At 27.5% G+C, this 25294-nt stretch overlaps 1 protein-coding gene across 8 annotated transcripts in view; it reads right to left on the bottom strand.

Annotated features, from left to right (window-relative positions):
* LOC129968461 (mucin-17-like) overlaps nucleotides 1-25294 on the bottom strand; it is a 95904-nt gene that overhangs the window by 18945 nt on the left and 51665 nt on the right. For 2 of the 8 annotated variants that reach the window (XM_056082356.1, XM_056082358.1), the window contains 13 exons: nucleotides 17059-17163; nucleotides 16322-16442; nucleotides 14622-14794; nucleotides 12925-13022; nucleotides 11710-11799; nucleotides 11016-11106; nucleotides 8723-8911; nucleotides 8484-8613; nucleotides 6779-6891; nucleotides 5080-5239; nucleotides 3902-4883; nucleotides 903-1001; nucleotides 610-795 (listed from right to left, as the gene is read on the bottom strand). In XM_056082356.1, the coding sequence (XP_055938331.1) occupies nucleotides 610-795; nucleotides 903-1001; nucleotides 3902-4883; nucleotides 5080-5239; nucleotides 6779-6891; nucleotides 8484-8613; nucleotides 8723-8911; nucleotides 11016-11106; nucleotides 11710-11799; nucleotides 12925-13022; nucleotides 14622-14703 (2220 nt within the window). In that variant the 5' untranslated portion in view covers nucleotides 14704-14794; nucleotides 16322-16442; nucleotides 17059-17163. Of the gene's footprint in view, nucleotides 1-609; nucleotides 796-902; nucleotides 1002-3901; nucleotides 4884-5079; nucleotides 5240-6778; nucleotides 6892-8483; nucleotides 8614-8722; nucleotides 8912-11015; nucleotides 11107-11709; nucleotides 11800-12924; nucleotides 13023-14621; nucleotides 14795-16321; nucleotides 16443-17058; nucleotides 17164-22942; nucleotides 23060-25294 lie in introns of those variants that run through there. The other 6 variants (XM_056082351.1, XM_056082353.1, XM_056082357.1 and 3 more) reach the window with 5 other exon arrangements.

Raw genomic sequence — 25294 nt, 5'->3', positions numbered from 1 at the left:
TTCTACAATTTATATTTTGTAAAATCATAATGATTTATATTAAAACAAAAGATTCTATTACTAAATGCTTATCTAAAAATATACATAAAGGTAATTTTTAAAATTATATATATTTCAAAATACTTTACATCTGTACATTTTACATTCTGCACAATACAAATGCAGTTTATTTCTGTATAATTAAATTCCAATAAAAACATTTTTACAAAATATAATGGAAAGGTGGGATTCCAAGAGAGAAATCTTAAATAAAAGAAATTATAAGTTACTTATTTCGTATAATATTCACACACAATTCCTTTTTTTGGGGAAATCTATTTAGTGAGAGACATTTACAACATATCTGAATCAGCTATATAGAGGAGTTAACTGAAATCGTCTCAATGGAAAAAAAAATATATATGTTAAATATGTATATTAAATTTTCTTTTGATGTATTTGAAGTTATGGTGTAAAAATGTTAAATTGTAAAGAAGATAAACCTACATATGCAATTAAAGTATTTTAGGTTCAAGCAAACTCAACGTGTCATAAAACAATAATGTAAATCACAAAATATTTATTAAAAAAATGTATCAATGATGTAAGTTATGATCAGAGTTAACTTACATGGTTCGGCTTTTTTACTGTGTTAGGGTAGTTGGGTTTTTCTGGTGCTTTTCGTTTCAATGCATTTGTTTCTGTGACAAAAGTGACATCAGACATCCCTTGCCTGGAGGATATTGAGACTGGTTTTGGCACCGTATTTTCTGTAACGATTGAATTCGATGCACCACCTGGTCTTAATCTATCACCCTACAAAAGAAATTACAATTTAAAATATATAATAATTGCAGCAGATTATATCACAAAAAGATCCTTAAAATTATTTTAGACATTACAATAGAAATAATAATAATTACCTGCAAAGAAACTTTTCCACTAGGATTATTAATAAGCAACTGATGAATTATGTCTTGAGATTTTCGATATCCCTTATCAGAATCATCAGTGTTCAGAAGCTGGATGGAAAAAACAGTTATGAGAAAGGATTCAACCAAGTTTAATATCCTATTTAAATATTAATCACACAGAAAAATGTTAGTATAATAATTAATTTTGTGTTATAATAAACCAATAATACATGTCACATTAAAAATAATGATGATCAAACTATGATCCTTATCCTATAAACAGTCTGCTTGGAGGTTTTGTTCATTTCAAAGTTAAAGCAAAATAAGATAATAAAATCACAATCAAAATTAATAGTATAATCCATACATCCAGGTTTGAACAAATTCATATACAGTTACAACTTCAAACATTACATGAATATCAAGAACTTTAATCAATATTTTTAGCAATTCCTATTTACTTTTTAATAAGTAACACAGGACCCACAATTTTTTTGGCCGAACAAAAATAAAATTAATATTATTATTTTCTTAATTTAATTATTATTATTACAAAAATTACTAAAAAATTTTGGTGCATCAAATAGTAGCAGAATCAAATTTAAAATTTCTCTGGGCAATTCAAAAAATTTTCTAGGCAAGAATTTTTTTAAAGCATGAATTAACAAATGTAAAATTTTGATTTATAAATTAAATCAATGGTAACATGCTACAAAATTCATTTAGTATTTGAAATAATGAATAAAAGCATTGAACATTTTTCTTTGCCATGAAGGATATCAATCACTTGTATATAAAAAAGGAGAAATACTAAATCATTTGCACTTTTCAAATCATCAGCATTTCTATCAAGTTAGTATTCACTGTTCAATCATTTTCCAAATCTTTTTAATAACCTTTTTTTGTTACTGTCTAATATAAGGAGTATATAAAGAAGTGTTACAAATGTTAAACACTTTGTGCTCAAGATTTTGAATATATTATAATCAATAAAAAGTTCAAAATTCAATTAAAATTTGAAAAACTGAATAAAGCATTCTAATGCAAACATTCTAGAATACACAAAACCCATAAAATTAAATCCATCTGAAACAGAATTAAAAAAAAAAATAAAAAAAAAAAAATCAGAAGAATTTAGAATTCAAAAGTCAAATAGATAAATTAAGCATGCGGCTTTCATTTTTTTTTAAATGTCAATTTTTATAAAATTTTCAGCAAAATATATTTATGCAAAACCTACAAGTCCAAGTAAATACAAACATGATAACTCAAAAACACCAAAAAGCCACGTTGTTAAAAAAAAAAAAAAAAAAAAAAAAAAAAAAAATCGACATTCCCTTTTACTAGACTTGAACATAAATAGATTGAGGATCAAATCATCCAAAATGTTAATTATCTGTCTGCATAAGCAATTATTCAAAAATTTTAATATGCGATTCTGACATCAATTGTACATTTGTGTGTAAATTTGGAAGCAACCAGTCTAAAAGAAAAGGTAGGATAAGAAATGCACAACTGATTTTCTTCAGTATAATATGGGAACTGTTAAATACAAAATATGCCATGTTGTTCAAGTATACAAGAAATAGGAGGAAAAACATAACTAAAGCTTTGATTTAAAAACCAGAGATATAAATAATAGAGCTCCAAAAAAGTATGCAAATTGATGTGATGTACCAAATTCTAAACTGAACATACATAATACAAAAAGTTTATTTGGAAACCTAAAAAGTTGCCTAATATTCCAAGAATCATCGACACAAACATACAAAATATGTGAATAATGAAATCAGTATATAGAAATAAAGGATTATTATATTTAAATTACAATTCTTGAAGCATATTCAATGAATTATACAATTACATATATTATAGCAAGCATTGTCAAAGCCAATTCAGTGAAATGAAAAAATACTTAAATTAGAACATAGGAATCAACTTTAAGCACAATTTGAAAAAACTCAAAACAAAGATTATAATTATATAATTATTACAAGTTTTTCAATAAATATTTTTACAGATTTCTAAACCAATCATTACATTTCAATTGAAAATTGTGAAAACAAATCACAAACAACTGAAATATAATTTTCCCTATCTTTCGTTTCTCCTTTCTAATAGATATGAACAAGCTGATGGCTTTACAGTGAATATTTAGCAAAAAAAAAAAAAAAAAAAATGGTTTCATTTTTTTCAATTTTGAGTATGTAATAGAGATTTTAGCTATAGTATAGCAAAATCTATGATATAAAAATTAGAGAAAGGTATATGTATTATGTACAAGCATTTTCACCTTAATGTTTCGATAAATTGTTACTGAAAAATTCTACCAATTAGAATTTTGAATGCTATTCAATAAATAAATAAGAAAGAAAGAAATCATAATAAAAAAGTATCATATTAGTAGAATATTATAGAAATTGATTTCCAAATATATTATTCAGCTTTTCCATTACTGTATGATGAAAGAGACATGCGATTGGATAAATTGACAATATTTATTTATTTAAACAAAATAAGTACCTTGAAACTATCGTTTATCTCTCTTTCTTTCACACAAGACTTAAAAATTAAGTAAGCTGCTACAGTAATGCAAAATGGATAGCATTTCATCTAAAATTCTAAAGTTTTCTTCAAAAATTTAAAAGCAAAAGGAATTGATGATCCTTATTAAATTTTTCTCCCAAGGGAATGGATTTACCATAATTTTGTATGATATATTAATTATCAAGAGATTTGCTACACAAGTTGAGAATTTTAGAAAAGCTACATCATTATTGGATAATTGATATTTGTGTAAACAAAATGAATAAATTTTTAAATTACAAGAAAATGTTTACATAAAACACAATAGATAAATATAATAAAAAAAATATTTAGAATATTATCTACTGATAACATTAAAATATAGCAACACAAGATTACAATACAAAAAGCAGAACATATTACAACATAATTCAAAATAACATAAGACATTTAAAATGTTTAGATATAAAATAAAACATTACCTTTCTCAACATATCATTGCTTCCCATTCTCCGTTGTGCACTATTTTCAGTTGTCTTGCAAGAACCAGCATTTAGAAGAGGATTGGGCACAGCACTTTCTGCACATTTATAAATAGGTTCCACAGGCACTTCACAGTCTTCCTCTTGGTTGAGCAAATCACGCAAAATCACATTTGTATTTCTGGGGATATTTTGTTGGGGATTCAACCGATTTATTCTGGCAGAATCCCCATCAAGCACACGAGAATCAATTAGCACAGTTACATCATCTTGAGATGTTTGCCTAGAGACACTTTGTCGTGACCTAATATCGTCCGTACTTTGAGTCAACAGATTTCTTAATTTTTCATTTGACTTCATGTCAAATCGCCTCTCTACTCGTATGCCTTGACTGATACTGTTGATTCCAGTAGAGTCAGTTGAGCTGCTATTTAAAGAATCCGATTTGGCCGGCAAGGCACGCGGAGGAGAATTTCTGACACTAGTAGATTGTTGTGCTGCCGATGGGCTGTAGCAACTACCACCATAAGGTGTAGGTGCTCGACTTTGCACTGCAGGGGATGGAACAGATGCTGTTCCACCGCGACTGGACGCTATGCCAGAGACAAAGGTACTGTTTATCGGAGAAGCAGCAACACTCGTCTCTGAACGATTGGATAAAGGGGCAGTTTGTGGGCTAGAAACAAAACTGTTAACACTTGTACATTCAAATTCCTTGGATTGTGCTGAACCAGCTTCCATGTTCCAGTTAGAATCTGGGAATAAGTCTAAATTAAGTTCATTGATCATTTCAATATTGTTTGTAGCACTCAGAGAATTGGAATAATTTCCATATGAACTGGGAAGAGTCAATGGTGATAATACAATGCTACCATTTAGACTGGTAGAGGAATCTGAAACACTGCCAGGTCCGCTTGAAGTGCTGACAACGCTTGATGGGGAAGCTATGCTCTTCTGGCCATCCAGATTACTGTCATTGTCTCTGTAAGAGTAATAATAAAGTTGATAAGAAAGAACAAAATTATTGAAATCTAGTTTCTAGCAAACACCTAAGAATCCTATAATAATAATTATACTATATTTCGTTTAATAACTTCTGTATGGAAAAATAAACCCTTATATAACTTAAAATAAGAAAATTAAGCAAGTAGAATGTATCCAGAAATTAAAAAATATACCTTATAATAGAATGAGTCGAAATAACATAATCATCTTCAGGTGACAACTGAAAACGTTTACTTTTAGCCTTAATTTTTGCATATCTTTCAGGTCCGATGCGAAACTTGTATGGAACACAAGTAGTAGCCTCCGATTCAAATGCTGTAAGAATTGAAAACACTGAAATTAATAATAATAATAATTACATATAATAAAATTGTAATTACAATTCAGGTATTAAATTCTGCATTTGTAATCAAAATTCTAAATGATGCTTGATTAGATTAAGATAGATAGCAAAAAGGGCATAATTCACAAACTAGAATAAGTATATTTGCTGTATTCTGAGTGCATACAAACATTATGTGCGATAATTTGCTATAAATAACCATAAATGTTTTAGGAAATTTTGAACAAAATGCTTAAATACTTCAGCAACCCATTTCGCTACACTACAATTAAAAATAACTATAAAGTATTCATTAATCAAAATGCAACAAACTTGGGTTTGATCTACAAAAATTTCAGGGCAAAACAACCAAAAACAAATGAAAATATATAAAAATTATTAAAATATACACATATAATTTATGCAATATTTGTTATAGTCAAGATAAATTTTACAGGAAAGACAAATGGAATACTTTAAATTAAAAAAAAATGTAACAATTAAAAAAATTGATAGCAGATTATAAAAATATGTATAAATAAACAAATAAAACAACAGTTTGAAGTTTGTCAAAATCAGAAAATAATAAAAGCATAACAGATGATTAAGTTGAGAAAAAAAAATCAAGCAAGATATAAAAAGACTATTGCTTTGTGTTTACTGTCGGGAAGATTTTTTTTTTTTTTTTTTTTTTTTTTTTTGACATCATGGCGAAACATTTCTAGTGAATTAAGTTTTCAATTCATCCTTTGCCTCTTTTATGCTATATTCTATAACATTCTAAGTATTTGACAAGCAACTATTCGTGAACATTTCTTTAAAATCATATCTTGCAGCAGAAAATTCTATTGTGTGAATTCATTAATTTAGATATTCAAAAATTATCAACATGACAAATGATATAATGTGTTTCAAGATTTTCAAATCTATTATCAAATCAACTGCTCACAACTTCTAAAAACCTTCCATAAAACCATTTTGAAATATAACAATAAAGCAAAAAAAATTATTAAAACTTCAGATATCCAAAATGAAATTAAAAATGGCCATACTTATACAGAGAAATGAGATGTAATATCAAGTAAAAAACACATTCTGAACAGTAACATGCTTGACTGCTTAATGGTAGTAATGCTGATATCATGGCACAGAACGCATCAATAGTATATCAATACTGGTCAATCAAATCAGCAACAAGTTTTGCGAAAAGTCAAAACTTGCAATAATATGTCCACAATAAATTTCTCAGGAAATGAAAAAATTTATCTCATCACTTTCTCAAAATAATTCAGGATGGCATTTTATGCCTTAATTAGTTGTTGCAATACATTTAAGTATTTTATTTCAAAATAATTTCCCATAAAGTATAAATAGTAATAAAAAAGATATTAAAAATTTATTATTTGTATTATTTATTTTTTAATATTAAAAACAAATAAATGATTTTTTTAAGAAATGTAAAATATGATATAAAAACATATCCTTATTTTGCAATGACATATTTTATAAAATATGTGTTTTATTTATTTATATAAACAATAAATACTCACTCTCTTTTAAATGTTGCTTTAAGGTTGTTACATCATTAGGATGGCAGAAGTCCAAAATAGCGGCTCCGTCTAATTCTTCAGTAAGAAATTTCTTAGAAGACGGGGAAAGGGAACTATAAAAAAAGTGGAAAGATAATATTTTAAATCAATTTCTGAAAATGCATAATTCTTATAAAAAAACAGAAAATCCGTTGAACATGGACATGGTCACACACACAAACAGGAATAAACACTGTTCCTATAAATATGCATATATATAGTAAAAACAAGGAACTAAAATTATTTTTTTCTAGGGAATTTTCTAATTTCCCTTAAAGGTTCTTTTCTAAATCAATGGATTATTTACTTCATTTTTAAATAATCAAATTTTAAATAGCTAGTCCACACTAATACAGTTTTTTAGAAAGTATAATTTTTGATACTGTTATAGTAAAACAGCATTCCCTTAACTAACATAATAAAATGGGTCTTGAAAGGGAAATTATTTCTATGCAAGGGAATAAAATATATTTCATCATTTACATTATTAAATTTTTTTCCCCTCCCACTATTAAGAAACTAAAAAATTTATCCCAAGCCCTTCAGCTTTCCCTGTTGAACCTTTTCTAAGTTCTGCAATGCCAATTAACATTAGGATAATATGTTTTTATACATTTTTATTTTTAATTCGGGCTGAAAGAAGGTTAGATAAGGTCTAGATGGCAACATATTCAAGATATATATCTACACTACTAATTTTTTTAATTAAAATAATTTTAGTTGGCAAGGAAAAAGGAGATAAGCAAGAACAACTTTTAGTAAATACCCCATTGAAGAATAAAGCAATTATATATATATAATGTATTTGCTATTTTCAATTATTGATGATGATTATTATTAAAACAAAACACCATCGAATCTCTTTCATCTTTGAGATAATAAAACCTACTGATGAGAGGAGGATTATAGCTTATTTATAAATAAAAATTTATTACATAAAAACTCATAAGCTTTTAAAGAACAAAATGATATCAGCCAGCCCTGCTTGTCAGCCAGGGGTGTATCATTTACCTCCCCTCCTTTAATTAAAAAAATTTTATTAACTCCCCTGGAAATATAGTTTGTCATTTAAGAAAATAATCAGTCTCCCGCTCTTCCTTCTTCCAAATAAGTAACTATAGTTTACTCAACCCATCAGCTTTTTAAAAATTAAATCCTAATTTCTGGAAATAAAAATCAGATGTATACAAGATGAATAAAAATTTAATAAATTTAAAAATTCTTAAAGAATCAAGAAATAATTTGTGCAAAATGAATTTTATTTGCAAATATTCATTCCACAATTTTTATGTAAAGTGGTCAATTCTCTCTGGTGCACTTAAAATCTTATATATACTTTTATCTACATTAAAAACTGTTTATTTAAATCGCCACCATTAAGAAACTACAAATTCTATAACTGCCCATCCCACACCCCAAAAAATCATATATGCATCAACTTTTTAATGTTGTCAATAAATGTGAAAAATCTAGATACCCCCCCCCCCCCAGAAAAGATTCTCCATGAAGAAATGATGATGATAAATATTTTAATTTATTAAAACAAAGAAAAAAATTCAATAATAGGAACTGCTGACTCAAACTCTTAGTATAAAATGATTCTTTTGAAAATAATGCAATACATAATTAAAATTTTTCACGTACAGTGACAATAAATTTCTCTTACCCAGCATCAACACCTACAACTTTCCCTTCTCGATTGACCCTGGTAGTAAATTGCTCAATTTTATTAGCTCCAATTCGCTTTTCTTCAAATGCAGCTCTACGGGCAATACATGTCATCCCATTTCTTGGTTCTGAAGATAAAAAAGTACATGTTAAACACCAAGTTTGCACAACTGATAATTCTCATAAATTCTCTTAATTACGTGTGCACATACATATACATAATAATAAATCACCAACCTTCAGTGCCATTATCTAAAGGCATATAATTTGCAGTTATGTTCAAATTCTCATACTGAGGCTGCTGAGGTTCTTTATTTTCCATCTTAATCTCTGGTTCTTCTTGCTTGACCAGAAACCGGCAGGCGAAATGTTTAGCTTGCTTATTCGATTTACAATTATTATCTGCTGACCAGTCACGCCCATTACCTATAAAATAATGAGAAACTGAAAAAAAAATCTGATAACAATTCTCTTACTATAAAAGCAGTTACGATTTTATATTAAGCAAGTATTTAAAATCAAAAACCACATAAGGTTATGGCTGAAATTTAATACAATCAACTATACACTAAGCTAAAGTAATTTAATGCTGTCCTATTCTATCAGAAATATTATTTAAAAAATTGCATTTTGAGAGAAAGCAAACATTTTAAAAATAATGAAAGTTTTCAATAAAATGGGTCTTACATTTATAATCATGGTATTCAGTGATATAAGTTATTTTTGATATATTCCCTAATCATAGAAGAAATCTTGGTAATATTACAAACTTCTGCATATATTTGAGAATTCTCTTATTAAAATTTGTAGAAAGTATAAAAAAGCTTCAATGTTCAACAGATGATTACCCTAATACACAAAATATAGAAAGACACAGCTTTAATAATTTTATTTTCATGAATTTCAGCATTTCTTAATCTATACTTATAATAAAGCTCAATGTGTGTGTGTGTGTGTGTGTTGGCGCTCTACAGGCCAGACCGTTTGACATACAGCTACCAAATTTGGTACATGTATACCTTGGAGGTTGGGAATGTGCACCTGGGGTTTCTTTTTTCGAATTTTTAATTAGAATTTTAATTATTAATTAAAAACTAACTTTCCCGCCAAAAAAATCTTCCATTTTCCCCACCGCCAACTTTTCCGCCAAAAAAATCTTCCATTATCCCCAGCGCCAAACGAGAAAGGCTTCAGTTATTTTTTCTCCCAACAGTAATGAGGCTAGGGTTAAAATTTTTCGGCGGATTATTTCAATCGGTTCTGTTCATTTTCTTAATGTTTGATGCATTTAAAATTAAACATTGTTAATGAATCCATCTTTCAGATTCATTCTGAAGTACTTTTGAATTAAAATAAAACAGAATAAAGGAAATTAAAAATTTCTAATCTGCATAGCGTTACCCCAACCGGCGTAGAAAAAATCATGGATTTGCGTTACGTAACCGGCGAAGAGAATTCACGCATGCGCATTCTGTTCTGATTGTTGCCATGACAACGTTATCAATGCATGATTTAAATTATTTTTGGGTTAGTTGCATGCTTTTGTAAGTAAATTGTATTTATGTTAGTTATATTGTATTTATGTTAGTTATATATATTTTGTATATGCTTATAGTTTTAAGTGCATCGTTTTTTAAGTAGTTTTTTTAAAACCTGTTTTCAACCGTTTATTTTAAACGATTCGTTTTATTTTCTTAGTGTTTGATGCATTTAAACTTAAACATTGTTAATTAATCGATCTGCTTATAATGAATCTAAGAACATTTTGTTGACCAACTCTTGAGATATTACATAAATTTAAAAAGATATTCTTTAGTGCCCATAAAGTTTAAACGCTGAGTGACTCTATTTTCAGTAATCAGATTATAAAAAAATGCTTTGTTTCAGTAAAAAATATTATTATATTAATTGAAGATAAATTCTTTTCACTTTAATTTAAAGCATAAATTCTACGGGTGCTAACAGAAAATGAGAGAGATACATATTACGTTATGACTGAAGGCCTTTATAATATTATGAAGGAATTATATGATAATCAAAATTTGAAGTTTTAAAATATTTTGATGAAGAAGCTATTAAAGTAGAAATTGCATAAAATATTTAATTATTAAAATTTTAACGAACATTAAGATTGGCGAACCGGCTGGTCGCCAAAGGCGGCTAGTCATTCATAAGACTGAAGTTTAAGCAACATAGAAAACAATATGACTGATTATATGGGATAAGACAAGAAATTTAAAGAGTAAACTTTACAAACACAGAATTTTATCTTTCAAACACGTTTTCTTTTCTCAAATAAAATTTCCGACAATACTAGCAATGCAAAAAAATGAATAACTAACGGAAAGCTTTAAAATATTTAAAATAGATCTCACAAAATTATTTATCACACAATTCATTTACAATAATATTGAATTTCCACTAAATATAATGACCAAGTTTCTGAATCATTTCCAGTAAAAAAAAAAAAAAAATCAAGAGAGCTACACATACAACTGCACAAATATTAATGATCGAAAAAGTACAGTACCTAAAGGCATCATAAGAAGCAGATTACTGTGGAATATAGCTTGGTCATCTGGATGAATAAAATTGTAAATATTCTTTTCAAAAATTTCGTCCTAAAACAACAAATTTTCAATTTACAATATATTATAAAACCTGAATCCATTTATTTTATTAAAACTGAAGTGTGAAGAGGACATAACAATAACACACACTTATATATATAATTTCATACTGGTGCATTTTCAATATTTATGTAAATATTTAAATATGTACAAATAAATGTTATAAAATAAGTTTAATTTTCTATTTCTGGTTGTTGAGAGAGTAATGCCACAAGAGGAAAATAGCAAAAAGATGGTACAGAAAACAACAATTTCAAGCAATCTCTTTAAAACTTTAATTTCGATGAAGCTTTCTAACTATTTTAAATCGATATTTCGGAGCTTTTATTCGCCTTTTTGATTTATTATTCCAACGTATATATATATCATTTTCACCACATTATTTTTAGATAACGATAAAGAAATCTTACTGCTTTTAAAATTTTATATTGAAGTAAATTTGTGTTTTTCCAAATTTTAAAAATTAGACAATTTTTTTAAACATATATTAATTAGAAGAAAAATAGTTGCAACTATTCAATGTAAAGAGCCTAATATTAATAAACCCTTTAAAAAAACTCACACAGAATGCAGCTTTGTACAGAAAATATTTACCTCTCTGAATTTCAAAAAATTAGAAATGTTATCAGATATAAATTCTACTTTTCCATCACAATTGACAATAAAAAGAAAGCCGTCCAAAGCCTAAAAGGAAAAAGGAGTAAGATTATTAGATGTTTAAAATTCATTAATAAAATGTATATTTGGCTCCAATAAGATGAAATATTTAAAATTTATAAGAAATGGTATTCTAAAAGAAAACTCTCAATTTCCTTTGATTCAAACACAGCTTAAGGACTTTTCCTTTCACTCATTCTGAGAAGGTAAATGTGTGGTGTTTATTCATTTGTTTATAAACGAAAGAAAATGAAACCCATATAATATGCCATCATACCTAAAATAGTTCTGAATATGATCTATCATACTTCAAAATAACCAATTCACATGTGAATAAATCAGTTTCATTATTAGTAATAAATATTTAGTATAATTTATTTATTTGAAAAAAAAAAGAAAGAGCTATTTAATTTCATGAAGTTAGTTTGGTAATAACAAGCTACATCAGAATACAAGACTTCATCTATTAATAACAGGCTATTTTAAGTTTCTAAAAATTATTAACCCTTAACTGGGGATGTGAAATTTTAGGACTTAACTGGGGAGATGTGGTCTATGAGGCTGCACTTCATTTACACTCAAATTTTCTTATGAATGTATTAGTATGAAAAACTGCCAATATATTTTGCAGATATTTTCTTGATATATAGATATGTTTTAGAAATTTTTCAAAATATATTATCATTGAAAAAAGTAAATGTGTTGGAACATACATTTTCTTCTCAAATTACATGTTACAATAAATAATTTTCTTGAAAAAACATATTACAGATCACACATCCTCAGTTAAGGGTTAATTATTAATGTAATATTATATTTTAAGAACGAAAGAAACTTTATAAATAAAAAAAAAGAAAATGCTCTTTGGGCTCAAATAATAATGAATTTAATTTGTCACTAACTGGTGAATGATTCACATTTATTAACATCTATCAGCAAATTCTATTACTGCATGCAATTGTATAAATTTATGTTAAAAAATTCAAATTACATGTTCCTTTGTGAATAGCGTTATAATAATAAACAAATGCAATTTTCAAAAAGAAATAGATTGAATTTTTTTTTAAAAAAAATTAGAATTGTAGCATTTTAAATGCAAGTATAATCAATTGGTCAAAGAATAGAATGTTTATAAAAAATAAATATTTTTACCTCAAGAAGAATTGTTCCAAAAACGTGATTATCTATAATAGTTGGTTTACTAGAAGAAACTTCACTTTGTTGTAATTCTTCACAAAGCTCATTTTCAGCTAGAAAAATTTAATAAAAAATATTGTAAGAAGATTTAAATATCATCACTTGACATAAAACATAGAATGTAGATGCAGCAAGAGAACTATAACAGTGCACAGATTTAAAGTTGTAACTTAAAGATATAGCAGAAGAAAAATATCTTCATAATAAATAGGGAATAAAATTCTGAAAAATTTATGGAGTTTAAAGCACAATTAAAATGCACATATTAAACTAATTTTATAAAAAATACTGAGTGGGAATGAAATTCTCAAGACACTATCAGGGGTGTTTGTGGGACCCCAAAAAATCCCCTGAAACTTTTACGGACTTACTACCGACATTTTGGAGTTTCGAGAAGGGGGGGGGGAGAGAAATGAAAAATTACGATTATGAAGTATTGAATGACCTAATTATAAAAGTTCAATGAATTACTTTTTTTGCAAAATTAAGACCTTTGAACCCAGGTCACGTGATCGCACATCTGGTCGAACGAAGTCTCTCCCTTTTTTTTCTGCCGCGCCTACTTGCCGAAAAGAATCCAGAAGAGAATGTCCGAGAACCGGGGGAATGAGTCATAACTCGCAATAAGGAAAGAACAAAAAAGAAGTTTTTTCCCCCTTTTCACGCATTATCACTGCCTTTGGTGAAAGAAAGGAAAAGTTTTCACCACACACACTGACCTTGCGTTTTCTGCTTTCAAAGCAAACAAAATTACCCAGATCAAAATAAATAATTCATTATTATTCATACTTCCTTTTGAACGACCATCCCCGGAATTTCCGGGTATCAAAGTTCAAAATCCCCGGAATTCCGGAGTTTCCCCGGAGCACAAACACCCCTGCACTATTCAAATCATCTTTTTTAAAACTTTTATTTCAAATAAGCTTTCCTTTTGAAAGACATAAGTCTTGAAGCTTTATGCTTTAGATTTAAAAATCTTTTAAGAAATTTACAATAGAGCACACAAACAGAATAATCAAATGCAGTATTTAAGTAATAGTAAAATAATTCTTCTCTTTATATAATTTCTTTCCATTAATAAAGTTTCTCTTTTATATCTCAATATATTTTTTGAAATTGCAAATGCTCATTTACTTAAAAAAAATAAGACCATCTTCCTCCAACAGTGATAACAAATGCTTGAATAATCATAAGCAGGAAGGAAGGGCTAGAATACCTTAGAAAGAGAATATATACATTTGCAATGACAAATCATTAAAAATATTTATTTGCAGAAAATGGCAGGATTAAGACATTCAATAAAACTCTTCAACATTAATAATAATAAAAAATGTTTATTTCTTGTTTAATGCATTAATAATTACTACATTACTGTTCTGGTACTTTTTCAATTTTAAGGAAATCAAAATGAGAATAAATGTTTAGGCTGAGCATGTTTTAAATTTAAAAAATTCAGGTGTGTGCTGCCAAAGGATGGATCTGAATAAAACTCTTAAATAATAATGCATGCAAATTTTCCGATTTAATCACTGAAGATATTAAAAATTCTCACTTTTGTTTTTTGGAAAGGCCAAAAATAATTCTGTAAATAATTTCCTCAAATACATTTCAATTTACCAACATTTTGAATCGAATATTGCAAAACGACTTACTTGACTTTTTTTGTGTACGGATCTGATTAACAGTTTCTTTAAGTATGGCACACTTGTCTGGTTTGCAAGAAAGCGAACTCATGTCAGATGGGCTAGCAGAAACCAGTTCTGCCAGTTCTTCAATGTGAATATTTTCTTGTTCTCTGCGACGTTTTTCATTAAGGCACTTATTTCTGAAAATATAAATTCAAATTTAATATTATCAATCTGTATATAATTAAAGGCCCATAGCAATAAATAAGACAGCAGTTCTAGTTTTGTGAACAAAGTAATAATGTTTGCAATGCACATCCTTCATGAAAGATATCAAAAATTTTACTTATAATACTAAATTATCTTTATTTGTTCTGTGATAAATTACTCAAATTATTTCCTATAATCTACACCATTTCATACATTTTCAACAAATTACCAAGATGAATTTAGAAAAAGAAAAAATTACATAAGTTCTCTGTTACTAACATTATAGTATGGAAGGGTCATTATAGTAGTCCAAATTTGTGGGGATACAAATAAAACATACAAAACCGTAGTGATTACTCACTTACAGAATGTTATTTAAAGGAATTTATTTAAACAAAAATTAATTTTAAAAGCATACATCAATTTCTTTGCTAATATATATAGACATTTTTTCTAATGACCATGACTTTTCATTTTGAAAACAAAACCATCAGATTTAAGAATCATTATAATAAAATCATGTAATAAATGTCAGTAATACAAACACATGCTTAAATTTTTAAATACATATATAGATTTCAAAACATGAAGCAACAAACTGAAAACTGATTATAACTGAAAATTTATTTAAAAATGTGCAAACCAAATGGATGAAAGTTGATAATATTTATTATATCATGTATAATTTAAAAAAAAAAAAAAAAAAAACTAAATATTACACAAAGCACTTATATTTTGTGATATCAACAAATGCATAAAATATCTTAACTTCTGGCATACAAATTAAAAGCAAAGAAATTTCACAACAATGAGTGTCATCACTCTGAAAAACAAGAAAGGTCCGACAGGCCATATCTTGCAAAATGATGATGCATTATTACCAATATTAACTGGTATCTATTAATATATTATCTGATTGCTTAAAGCTTATGAGGGATTTGAGGAGGAAGACACATTTCAGGAGCACACACAATCAGATTGAAGTCAAGAGAGCATACTAGCTATTCCACTTGACTATAACTTCAAGAAATTTGGTACTTTGGGATTATCCTGTCGACCTGTCAACACTCGTGAAATTGCGCCAATCCTTTGAGGTCATCATAATGAAAAGCAATTTTGCTTTTATTGGCGAAATTTGCAGTTATTGGCACAAAGCTACCTTTAAGCGATAACATCAAGTTTGGCGAAAATGGCCGACAGGGTAATAATCCCAAAGTACCGAAATTTGTATACGAGATGAGAAAGCATACATAAACTACTTGCAAAAAAGATATTAGCCATTATGCAAGAAATGATAAGATCCAGTATGTCCTCTCAGTACCTTTTAGCATTGCCTATATGACAATCAAAATAGGTCTAAAGCTATCCCTCCTCCATACAAGAATATTACTTTTTGCATAGGTACATTTTCCCTGTATATTGCATGGAAGGTATCAAATGTTTGCTTCTCTTTATATAAAAATGTCGAGGATTCACTCAGCAAAAGAGGATGCACAAAATGAACAGAACAGACTTACATTTATTTTCAGTCCAGCTTATGTCTAATTCAAACAGTCTCTCTGTGATCAGAGGTAAGAGAGACAGACCAGGGGAGTTGTCTAATACAGACTTGCTTCATGTAGCTTTCTGTGCATTGTCCTGTCAGTAGCAGTTATAAACATGGATTTATTATGAGACAGAGCAGTTACCTTTATATATACTAAGATGCAAGCATTGAACATCAGAATGGTAAATCTTGGCCTAATTTCAATTATTAGAAACTGGTTCTACAGTCAACTCAACATGAAAGGGTCAACATTTAACCATCTTGCAGATGGTTGTTGACCAACTTGTGGCTCTATAATGAAATTTTATTGTTGTCTCAAATTCATTATTATTATGCTTTTGGTTATCCTGAAATAGATAAACATACTGCTATTCATTAAATAATAAAATCCTAAATCCCTCCTAAATAGCTAGTTAATGCTGTATTGTATTTATGAAAGTGACAGAAGCATCATTCTTTTGCATATTGCTAATTGATGCAGCTCAAATTTATTTGTAAAAATAAACAAATTAAAAATTTTTTGAATTACTTTAAGTCATTTTCTAGCATTTTTTTTTAATTAATTGGAAACCAGCATATTCATTGAAAAGCAACTACAGTAAAATAAAATCTGATGCACATATAAATTATAACTATTAAATTCATGGTGCATGACCATATATAGAGAGAATAAATAAATTTTGGCAAAAAAAAAAAAAAAGTTCTTACATTTGTGAATGTGGTTTTGACTCGCTCTTTTTCCTTTTCTTGTTTCCTGCATGAGGAGCTACACTCATCGTAACCCAAACCATAAAAAGAAATCAGTGCCAGACCCTATAACATAAAAAAACAAACAACAACAACATTAAAAGCAAAGTGTATTAAATGGGTATCCTTATAAACAGAATAAATACAATCAAGCCTCTTCAATCACATTCACTTACAAACCCTAGTCCAAATGAAATATAGACCCACTGATGGGTGAAATTTTTTCTTAACCTAGCAAAGAAACAGTATATTTGAAAAGCAAAAAAAAAAAAAAAAAAAAAAAAGACTGCCCCATGGTTGGAAATATTATTTATAGTTACTTTCTGCTAAATCATTTAAGACATATTTTCATGCCTGTAATTCCAAAAATTGTCAAGCATTAAAGCTTTATTTGAACTGTCTTACATATGTTCTCTTCATTATGTTCATAAACCTTTTTAGCGAAGAATCATGACATTTTAACTCTATTAAAAATGGAATTGCTCACTTCATCTCTCATGGTATCATAAATTCACTTTTATATTCATCTTGTAAAACAGAGATAATTAATAAAATCCTTCATCTTTTACTTTCAACAATGAAAGGAAATAATGATATTCAATATTTGATAAACCACTGAAAATAACTTGAATTTCAGAACAATAATGTAAACTATTTTTGGAAATTAATAAAACGCAAAAATTCAGGAAAAAAAAAAATTGCACGATTATTAAATTAGTATAATTAAAATGACAATTTTTAAAATTTCAAAACTGTGCAAAATTACATTTTCCTGCAATATTTTCAGGGGTCATTGTGAAGAAACATCAATTAATCAGAATTTTTAAAGAAATTTAAGATGCACATTTCCATTTTCTAAGATATATATGTACTAAATTTTATAATTACAGGTCAAATGATTTGGCATGTATAATAACAACAAACACATGTTTATCTTTATTACTAGTAATTATTAAATAAACAATAGCATGTGCACAGTTTTACAGCTTTATATAATTACAAAACACAGAAAACATATTTTTAATGTGATAAAATGGTTGTTAATTTCTTAATAACCAAGCAAACAAAACTGCAAGCTGTTTATTAATTTTTTTTTTTTTAAAGTAATCGAATTGTTCTCAACACAATTTTCAGATCCCACATACATAACATAATAAATAAAATAGGAAAGATGATAACCTGGAAATTCTAAAAACAATGTTCAACAGCAGTTTCAATAATATTTTCACCTTCCTTTATATAAACTCTGCACTATTCTGCCTAAAAATTTATATGTGACTAAGAGAAGGTGAAAATAAGAAAATGAAATATTTCAAAAATTGCTGTGCTTATTTTGTAAGTTGTAACAAAAATAAAAACAATATTTCTTAAAATATTTCCAAATTTCATTCATTAGCATTTTGTCTGATAACTACATATGCTGTGTTGGGGAAAAAAGGTTTAAAAATAAATGTATTTTGGTGATCATTACATTAATTGCAATATAGTATTTCTAATAATAAATATTGACAATTCACTTTACTTGAGCAATGTCGCCACTCAAATTTGGAAAAAGATTTCCTGTGTTTTCCCTCACTCATGTGCTAGTTTATAATATGGTTTTAAGGAGTGAAAAAGCAAGGAAAAGAAACAATTTAACATTATTTCAAATAGCATACTAAAAAGTTTATATTTACATACGGGGGGGGGGGGGGGGACTCAGTAATTTTATCTTTGTTCACTATCTAGAATTCAGGAAGACAAAATTTATATATTAAAGGAGGGGGGATATATTATATCTTGTGTTCTTTAATTATAAGTCGCACAAAATCAGACTTGGGTGAAATAAAACATTTTTGTTATCATGATTACTTAACAACAAATCATCGAAATGAAAGATTACTTTTTTTAAAAAAATTATTCATTTTTGCTTATTCAAGCATTTGAGCATTAATTATTGTAGATTCTTCATCCATCTGTTTTATAGAGCAAATGGCCTAATCCGTAACAAATAAGGTACAAAACTTCTGTTGCCCTAACTTACATATTTTACTTTCAGCAAACATATGTGAAAATAATACCAATATATCATTGAATGCATTAAAGAACGAATGTGACAGGACAAGTCTTAATACCCATAAAAATTCAGCTTTAAATGATATTTCTTGAACAAGTTCGAAATTGGTTTATTTTCATTAAATACTAAGTCAAACACCAATGATGACTTTTTTGAAAAGGTTGTAGGTTTTCTCCTTTCGGTATGACTAGTAAGCGCATCTTTTCCCAAATTACTTAAGCTCATTACCTTTATAAAAAGGCGAGCCGTACACAATAAATGGATTCCGTGGAGCTTCTCGAACCCATTCAGCAAAATCAGGATTGATTTTTATATGTCCAATTCATATTAAATACGGATTTTTAGCAGCTCATTGTTTTTAAAAAAATTCTAACCTACTTTGAATAAATTCACAATTTCTCAAATAATAAACAAACCATTCAATAAACTCAAGTATGGCTGACTAAACACCACTGTGCTGCTTCCACAGATTGAATGTTGTTAATGCTGAGAAAAGGGTTGAGTTTCCACATTACACAATCGTGAATGGTATTGCTTAATTTTTAGAAGAAATGACTACGATCTTCTATTCTTGCAATCTTTAGAGATCGCCAATTTATGGTGGTGGTGGGGGGGGGGGGGGGATAACTAAGAAAAAATTTCCTGTTTTTCTAAGCATTTTAAAACTTTACTGTATTTTCCTGCTTTTCCAGATGATTTTTAAATTCCTTGTGTTCTTCCTGTTCTCCTGGTGGCTGACAACCCTGTGTAGCAAATAAAAGTATTTGTTTTTTTGTTAATTTTCATCATTTCCACAATGAAAATGCTTCTACTGAAGGTTATGCTGGGTTTTGTACGTTTGAAGAATTCAAATAAAGATTTTATTCATAAAGAATACAAGCAAAACAGAAGCACAATTTAGTTTACAAAGTTCTAGTACACTGCTTTAAGATTTTGAAAGCTGATGATAATTTTTTTATACAAAAACTAAAATATTAAAATGTGCCATAAAAAATTGCATTAAATTAACAATAACCTTAAATAATCTCTAAAGGTCAAACTTATCAGACATACAGGGCTTATAAAAGCAATAACATAATAAACAAATTTTTGATTAATATAACATAATAATATTTTGATTAATATAGCCAAAGTTTTTATATTACACAAAATAATTCTGCAATTAATATCTGAATGTAAAACAATTAAAAATTTATGATAAAATAAAAATTGGAATATATTTAATTTCAAAAATGGAAACACAGAATTTGACAAAAATTTCTCTTACTATATATCAAAGAATGCCCAAAATTAATAATTACTCAATTGAACTAAAACCATAGTGCTAACTAAAGGTTAACTTTTTTTACATGAAAGCCATAACTTTACTCCTACAGAGCACCTATACATACTCTTTAACAGAGTGCTTACACATCTGATAAACACATGTTTCTTCAAAAACTTTTTTTTTACTCTATATGCAAACACTTTTAATATATAAATGCTAATCATACTTTTAGGAGAAGAGGCAGCCCAAAATTTATTTCCTCAAAGGCTTTTGCATTTTTTTGAGGGGGGGGGGAATAAATACCAAGCAAATTAAAGAAACAACAGGTAATAAACAAAATTATGATGACACCTCAGAATTTATATTATCAACTGTTACTTTGGCTATCATTACCAAACTCCTTTAATTATATTTTTTTTTCACAAAATACTAAATTTATTTCAGTTACAATGAATATTAAAAATCTAATTCATCGTCATAAACTTAAAATAATGTTTTGGGAAAAAAAAAAAAAAATCCAATTTAACATACCAATATTATACTTGGATAATAATATACAAATGAATATCACACCATGGAAAAGTAAACGACATATATTACAATGAAATTATTGAAATTTTTCCTTTCCTATCAATGATAACTTTAATCTACAAAAACTTTTATTTTCTTCCAAGTGAAGAATGAAAAGTTAAATTTTATTAATATCATTTATAGGTAATTTTTTTACAATAGCAAATTTTGCAAATCAAACACGTACAGCAATCACTCTTAATTACAACAAGAAAGCAATTTCTTTTTAGAATTCATAAAAGTTAAGATCAATATAAAACGTATGATAAAATTGAATTATCTTATTATAAGAAAACATTTTTCCAAGGGTTAAAAAAATATAAATTGAACATGTTTCATGATAAAAAATATGACGATTAAATAAAATCCATCCTTTAACAATTTATATGAATGTATCATAACGTACAATAAAATTAATGGGGCAAGTTAAAGAGATGTTGAATTGGTTTTACAGATTTCAAAATTTAATTACTCAAAATATCTAATAGATGTGCACCTTTCATACATATATATAACATAAAAATGCATTATTTTATAAGGTAATGAATTATATTTAGCATTAATCAAAGATACTTAATATAATTCAAAATGCTTTTTAATAAAAAATAAATAAATAAAGCACAAATTCTTAAGAATCAGAATCAGATCCAAGAAAACATACAATTCAATGCTACAGAAGTAATTATTTAAGTAGGCCGATCATCATTTAAATAAAATGAACTTTTGAAAAAAGGTAAAATCTTCAACAAACAAAAGTAATATTTTTAACTTAAATGCCAAAAAAGTGATATGCAAACAACTGATACAAAAAACATTAAATTATCTTGCAGAAATAAAAATGATGAAAATCACACAATTTATTTTCAATTATATATACTCAGTAACTTTAAAATAAATGTTTAGCAATATGCTTTTACTTCAAACTATATCAAAATTAAGCGTTTTACAGCTCTAATTTTTGAAGTAAGCAAATAAATTCAGGTGAGGAATAAAATATTTTTGAAAGTAATGCTACTTAGTCAGAAAAAATAAATATTCAATTCCTGCATACAATTAGATCTGAGGAAATTTTAATAAGTAGTAGAGTTGAATACACAGATAAATCTTAAACATAAAATTATCATCTCCATTGTTTATTGTAAAGACATTTATCACCACAAAATTAAAACAATTTTAAAAGATACTATGGACTTGAGAATTTCCGATGACATTAATTTATAAATATTTTTTATAAACATTATATCTGACCTTCAATTTTTGATACTGGTCAGTGACCCAATTCTCAAGGTCATCGTTGACCAATGTTGGTAAAGTTAGAACTAAAAATTACTTGAAAAATGCCCCCGTTTCCTCCCCGCTCACGAAGAGGGTAAAAAAGGGTTGAAGCATTTTGCCCCTCACAGGAAACCGGACTATTTGACCCACTTTCGGGAGAGGTAAACTTTAGGCCTAGTCCTACTAGTGCATCCCCCTTCCCCCTTCTTGTATGCAGAAAATGACAACAAATGCAGATAATTCAATCGGATTAAAAGATTACAAATCAAAATTTTGGACGACATATAATTTTTCTTTTAAAATTACTACAAATTACCTTATTAACATTTTTTTCAAAGCAAGGCCATCTGTTGGGATACGGGAAAATACACATCGGGAAAAATAATTACTGAACCAGAAACATATACAATTCCGGGATTTGTGGCAAATATGAATGGTGAATAAGAGCACAAAATAAAATACACAATGGTCAATGTCAAGTTCTCGGCCAGCAGCGAGAAACGTCCAGCACAAAAAGTATAACCTATATTTTTCATCCCATCCCGGCCAGGCAACTTTTCATATGCCGCCGCTAGCGTGCAAAACATTTCAGCTCCATTAAACTATCTTTAAACAAAATACCAGGGGAATTATGCATTTCAACTCAAATATCTTTCCTTTATAAGAATTTTACTTACCTATGAAAGATGTCATGATTAATATCCACAATTGATTCTCCATTTTGCGATCGTCAACAAAAATCACTTGGACAAGATGGAGATCCGACAACGTTTGAGTACCAGGAAAAAGTAATCGATGAAACTAGAGGATAAAACTTCCCGGTGGTGGTTACCTGACTCAACAAGCGATAACTTACGTTCGCTTTTCACCTAAGTTTCGTCGGCGCTTTTTTAATTAAAAAGAATGAGCCAACAAAAGTTTTCGCGCAAGAAAAACCATTAAGTATATTTAATTTATTTCAAATATTTTCATTCTAAACGAAATCAAAGAATGTTTACAACAAATAAATAAATGAATTTTTTTACAAAAAAATTTCATTATCTTATAAAAAAATAAAATAAAAATAAATTAAATTAAAAAAATGATAAATTGAAAAAAACAAAAAAAATTCTTGAAAATAATAGGTAATAATTAGAAATACTTTTTTAAAGATATATAACTTAACAAATGAAAATTTACTGAATAAAATAAAATAATAAAATATTTTTAACTGTCAGCGATGGTAGCTGTTTGGCTATTTTCCGATTATTCAATTTAGAGATAATGCAATAAAAATAGGGTTCGTCGTTAAATAGGTCGTTAATTTCCGTAGAAAAAAAGTGTTTTTAATACCACCTCCCATCAGCAAATTTTCATTTTATTAAAGAAATTTTATGGCATAACTACGACTTCTTGGCATTAGGGGGATGACAATCCTGTTTACTAAAGATCCCAATTTAAAATTTAAAAAGGCTGAGGGATTAGACAATTTATTACTAAAGGCATCAAAAATGTGCATTTCAATAAGTCTATTACATACAGTAAAATTAGTGTATTTAATTACAGAAATACTTAGAAATTAATTAGAAATATTTTATTTAGTATGAATCCAATTATACTATTTCTTCTAAATTATTATAAATATTCAGAAAAGTGGAGAAGAAAAAGACAACTGTTGAATCTAGTGAGGTTATTGTTTGGTTTCAGAGAATTTACTTATTTAAATAGTCATAAAATTTTTCAGTTGAAATTACTAAGCTAAATATTATAAGAAGATGACAAAAATCTCTTTATAAATAAATAAATAAATTTCATCAGTATACTATTTAAATCAAGGAAGAACAAAAGTTCTTTAAAGTAAAATTGTAGGGTATCCCACCCACGAAGAAAACTGAATTCCATATTGAGCATTCCCATTAAAAAAAAAAAAAAAACAAGTATTATTCAAATGCTGCAAATTGGTATAAATTAATCAAATGAAATAGAATAGCGACAATTTGATTAATTCTAAATTAACGATATTCCATGAAGTATCTTTTCCATCTCGAATGCATATCATGCACATTTAATAGCTTTGATTGTAATATTTCATCAGCAAATTTAACAACAGAATTATTATTTGTGAAACACATTATACCAAACTTATTTTACATTGATTTATGTGTTTTGTTTCATTCTTCTCAGAATTTATCTCAGTTCAATAAAATTTTATTGAAATTTCCAAATTTTATTATTTTAAAAGTATTAATTAAAAATATAACAATAGTTTTAATTATTAACTTTATTTCTCCCTCTTCAATATGTACATATTCAAATTAAGTTATTGTTCTGCAGTATTGCATAACTATGCAAAAACAGAGAGCAGAATTCCATTCCCAAATATTTTATAATCTTAGATTTTAAGTATTAGGAAAACTTATTTCCAAATTACTTTTGACAAATTAACAATATATAGTTTTTTTTTTTTTTTTTTGCTTAACATACAAAAAGAATTAGGCATGAATTCATCCAAAAATATTTTCATAAAAGAACTTATTAATGAAATTTATTTCCAAAAATAACGATATTCTCTTAGTCTTAGATATCTTGCTAATAACATAAACACCTTTTCCAAAAATCTTTATTTAAATATCAACATGACATCATCAATGATCAAAATTCAATGATGAGAAAGACGACTTTAAAGTTCCTTTACTACACAATAAAGGCAAAATTTTGTTAACAGTGCAAACTCAAGATCCAACTGTGCCCCACATAAGAAGAATTCTAGAATTTTAGTACCATCACCTTTTTTTCCTCCCAGACTAGAAATACTTCACATTCAAATAAACAGTTTCGATAGTAAAACTCGCATATTGCATTTGCACTCTTATTATCTTTAGATCAACATATTCATATGTGTATTCAATTTTTAATATGTATCCCATCAAATACAAATTTAGGATTTAAATTTTTGATGTTAACTCAGAATCAAGACCAAGTGCAAATGAATAGTTACAAATTGGAGATAAAAACTTTTTTGAGGGAAATGAAAGCTTTACATTAATACT

This window comes from Argiope bruennichi, chromosome 5 (assembly GCF_947563725.1).
Source record: "Argiope bruennichi chromosome 5, qqArgBrue1.1, whole genome shotgun sequence".
Classification (NCBI taxonomy): domain Eukaryota; kingdom Metazoa; phylum Arthropoda; class Arachnida; order Araneae; family Araneidae; genus Argiope; species Argiope bruennichi.
This window is presented reverse-complemented; position numbering and strand designations above follow the sequence as displayed.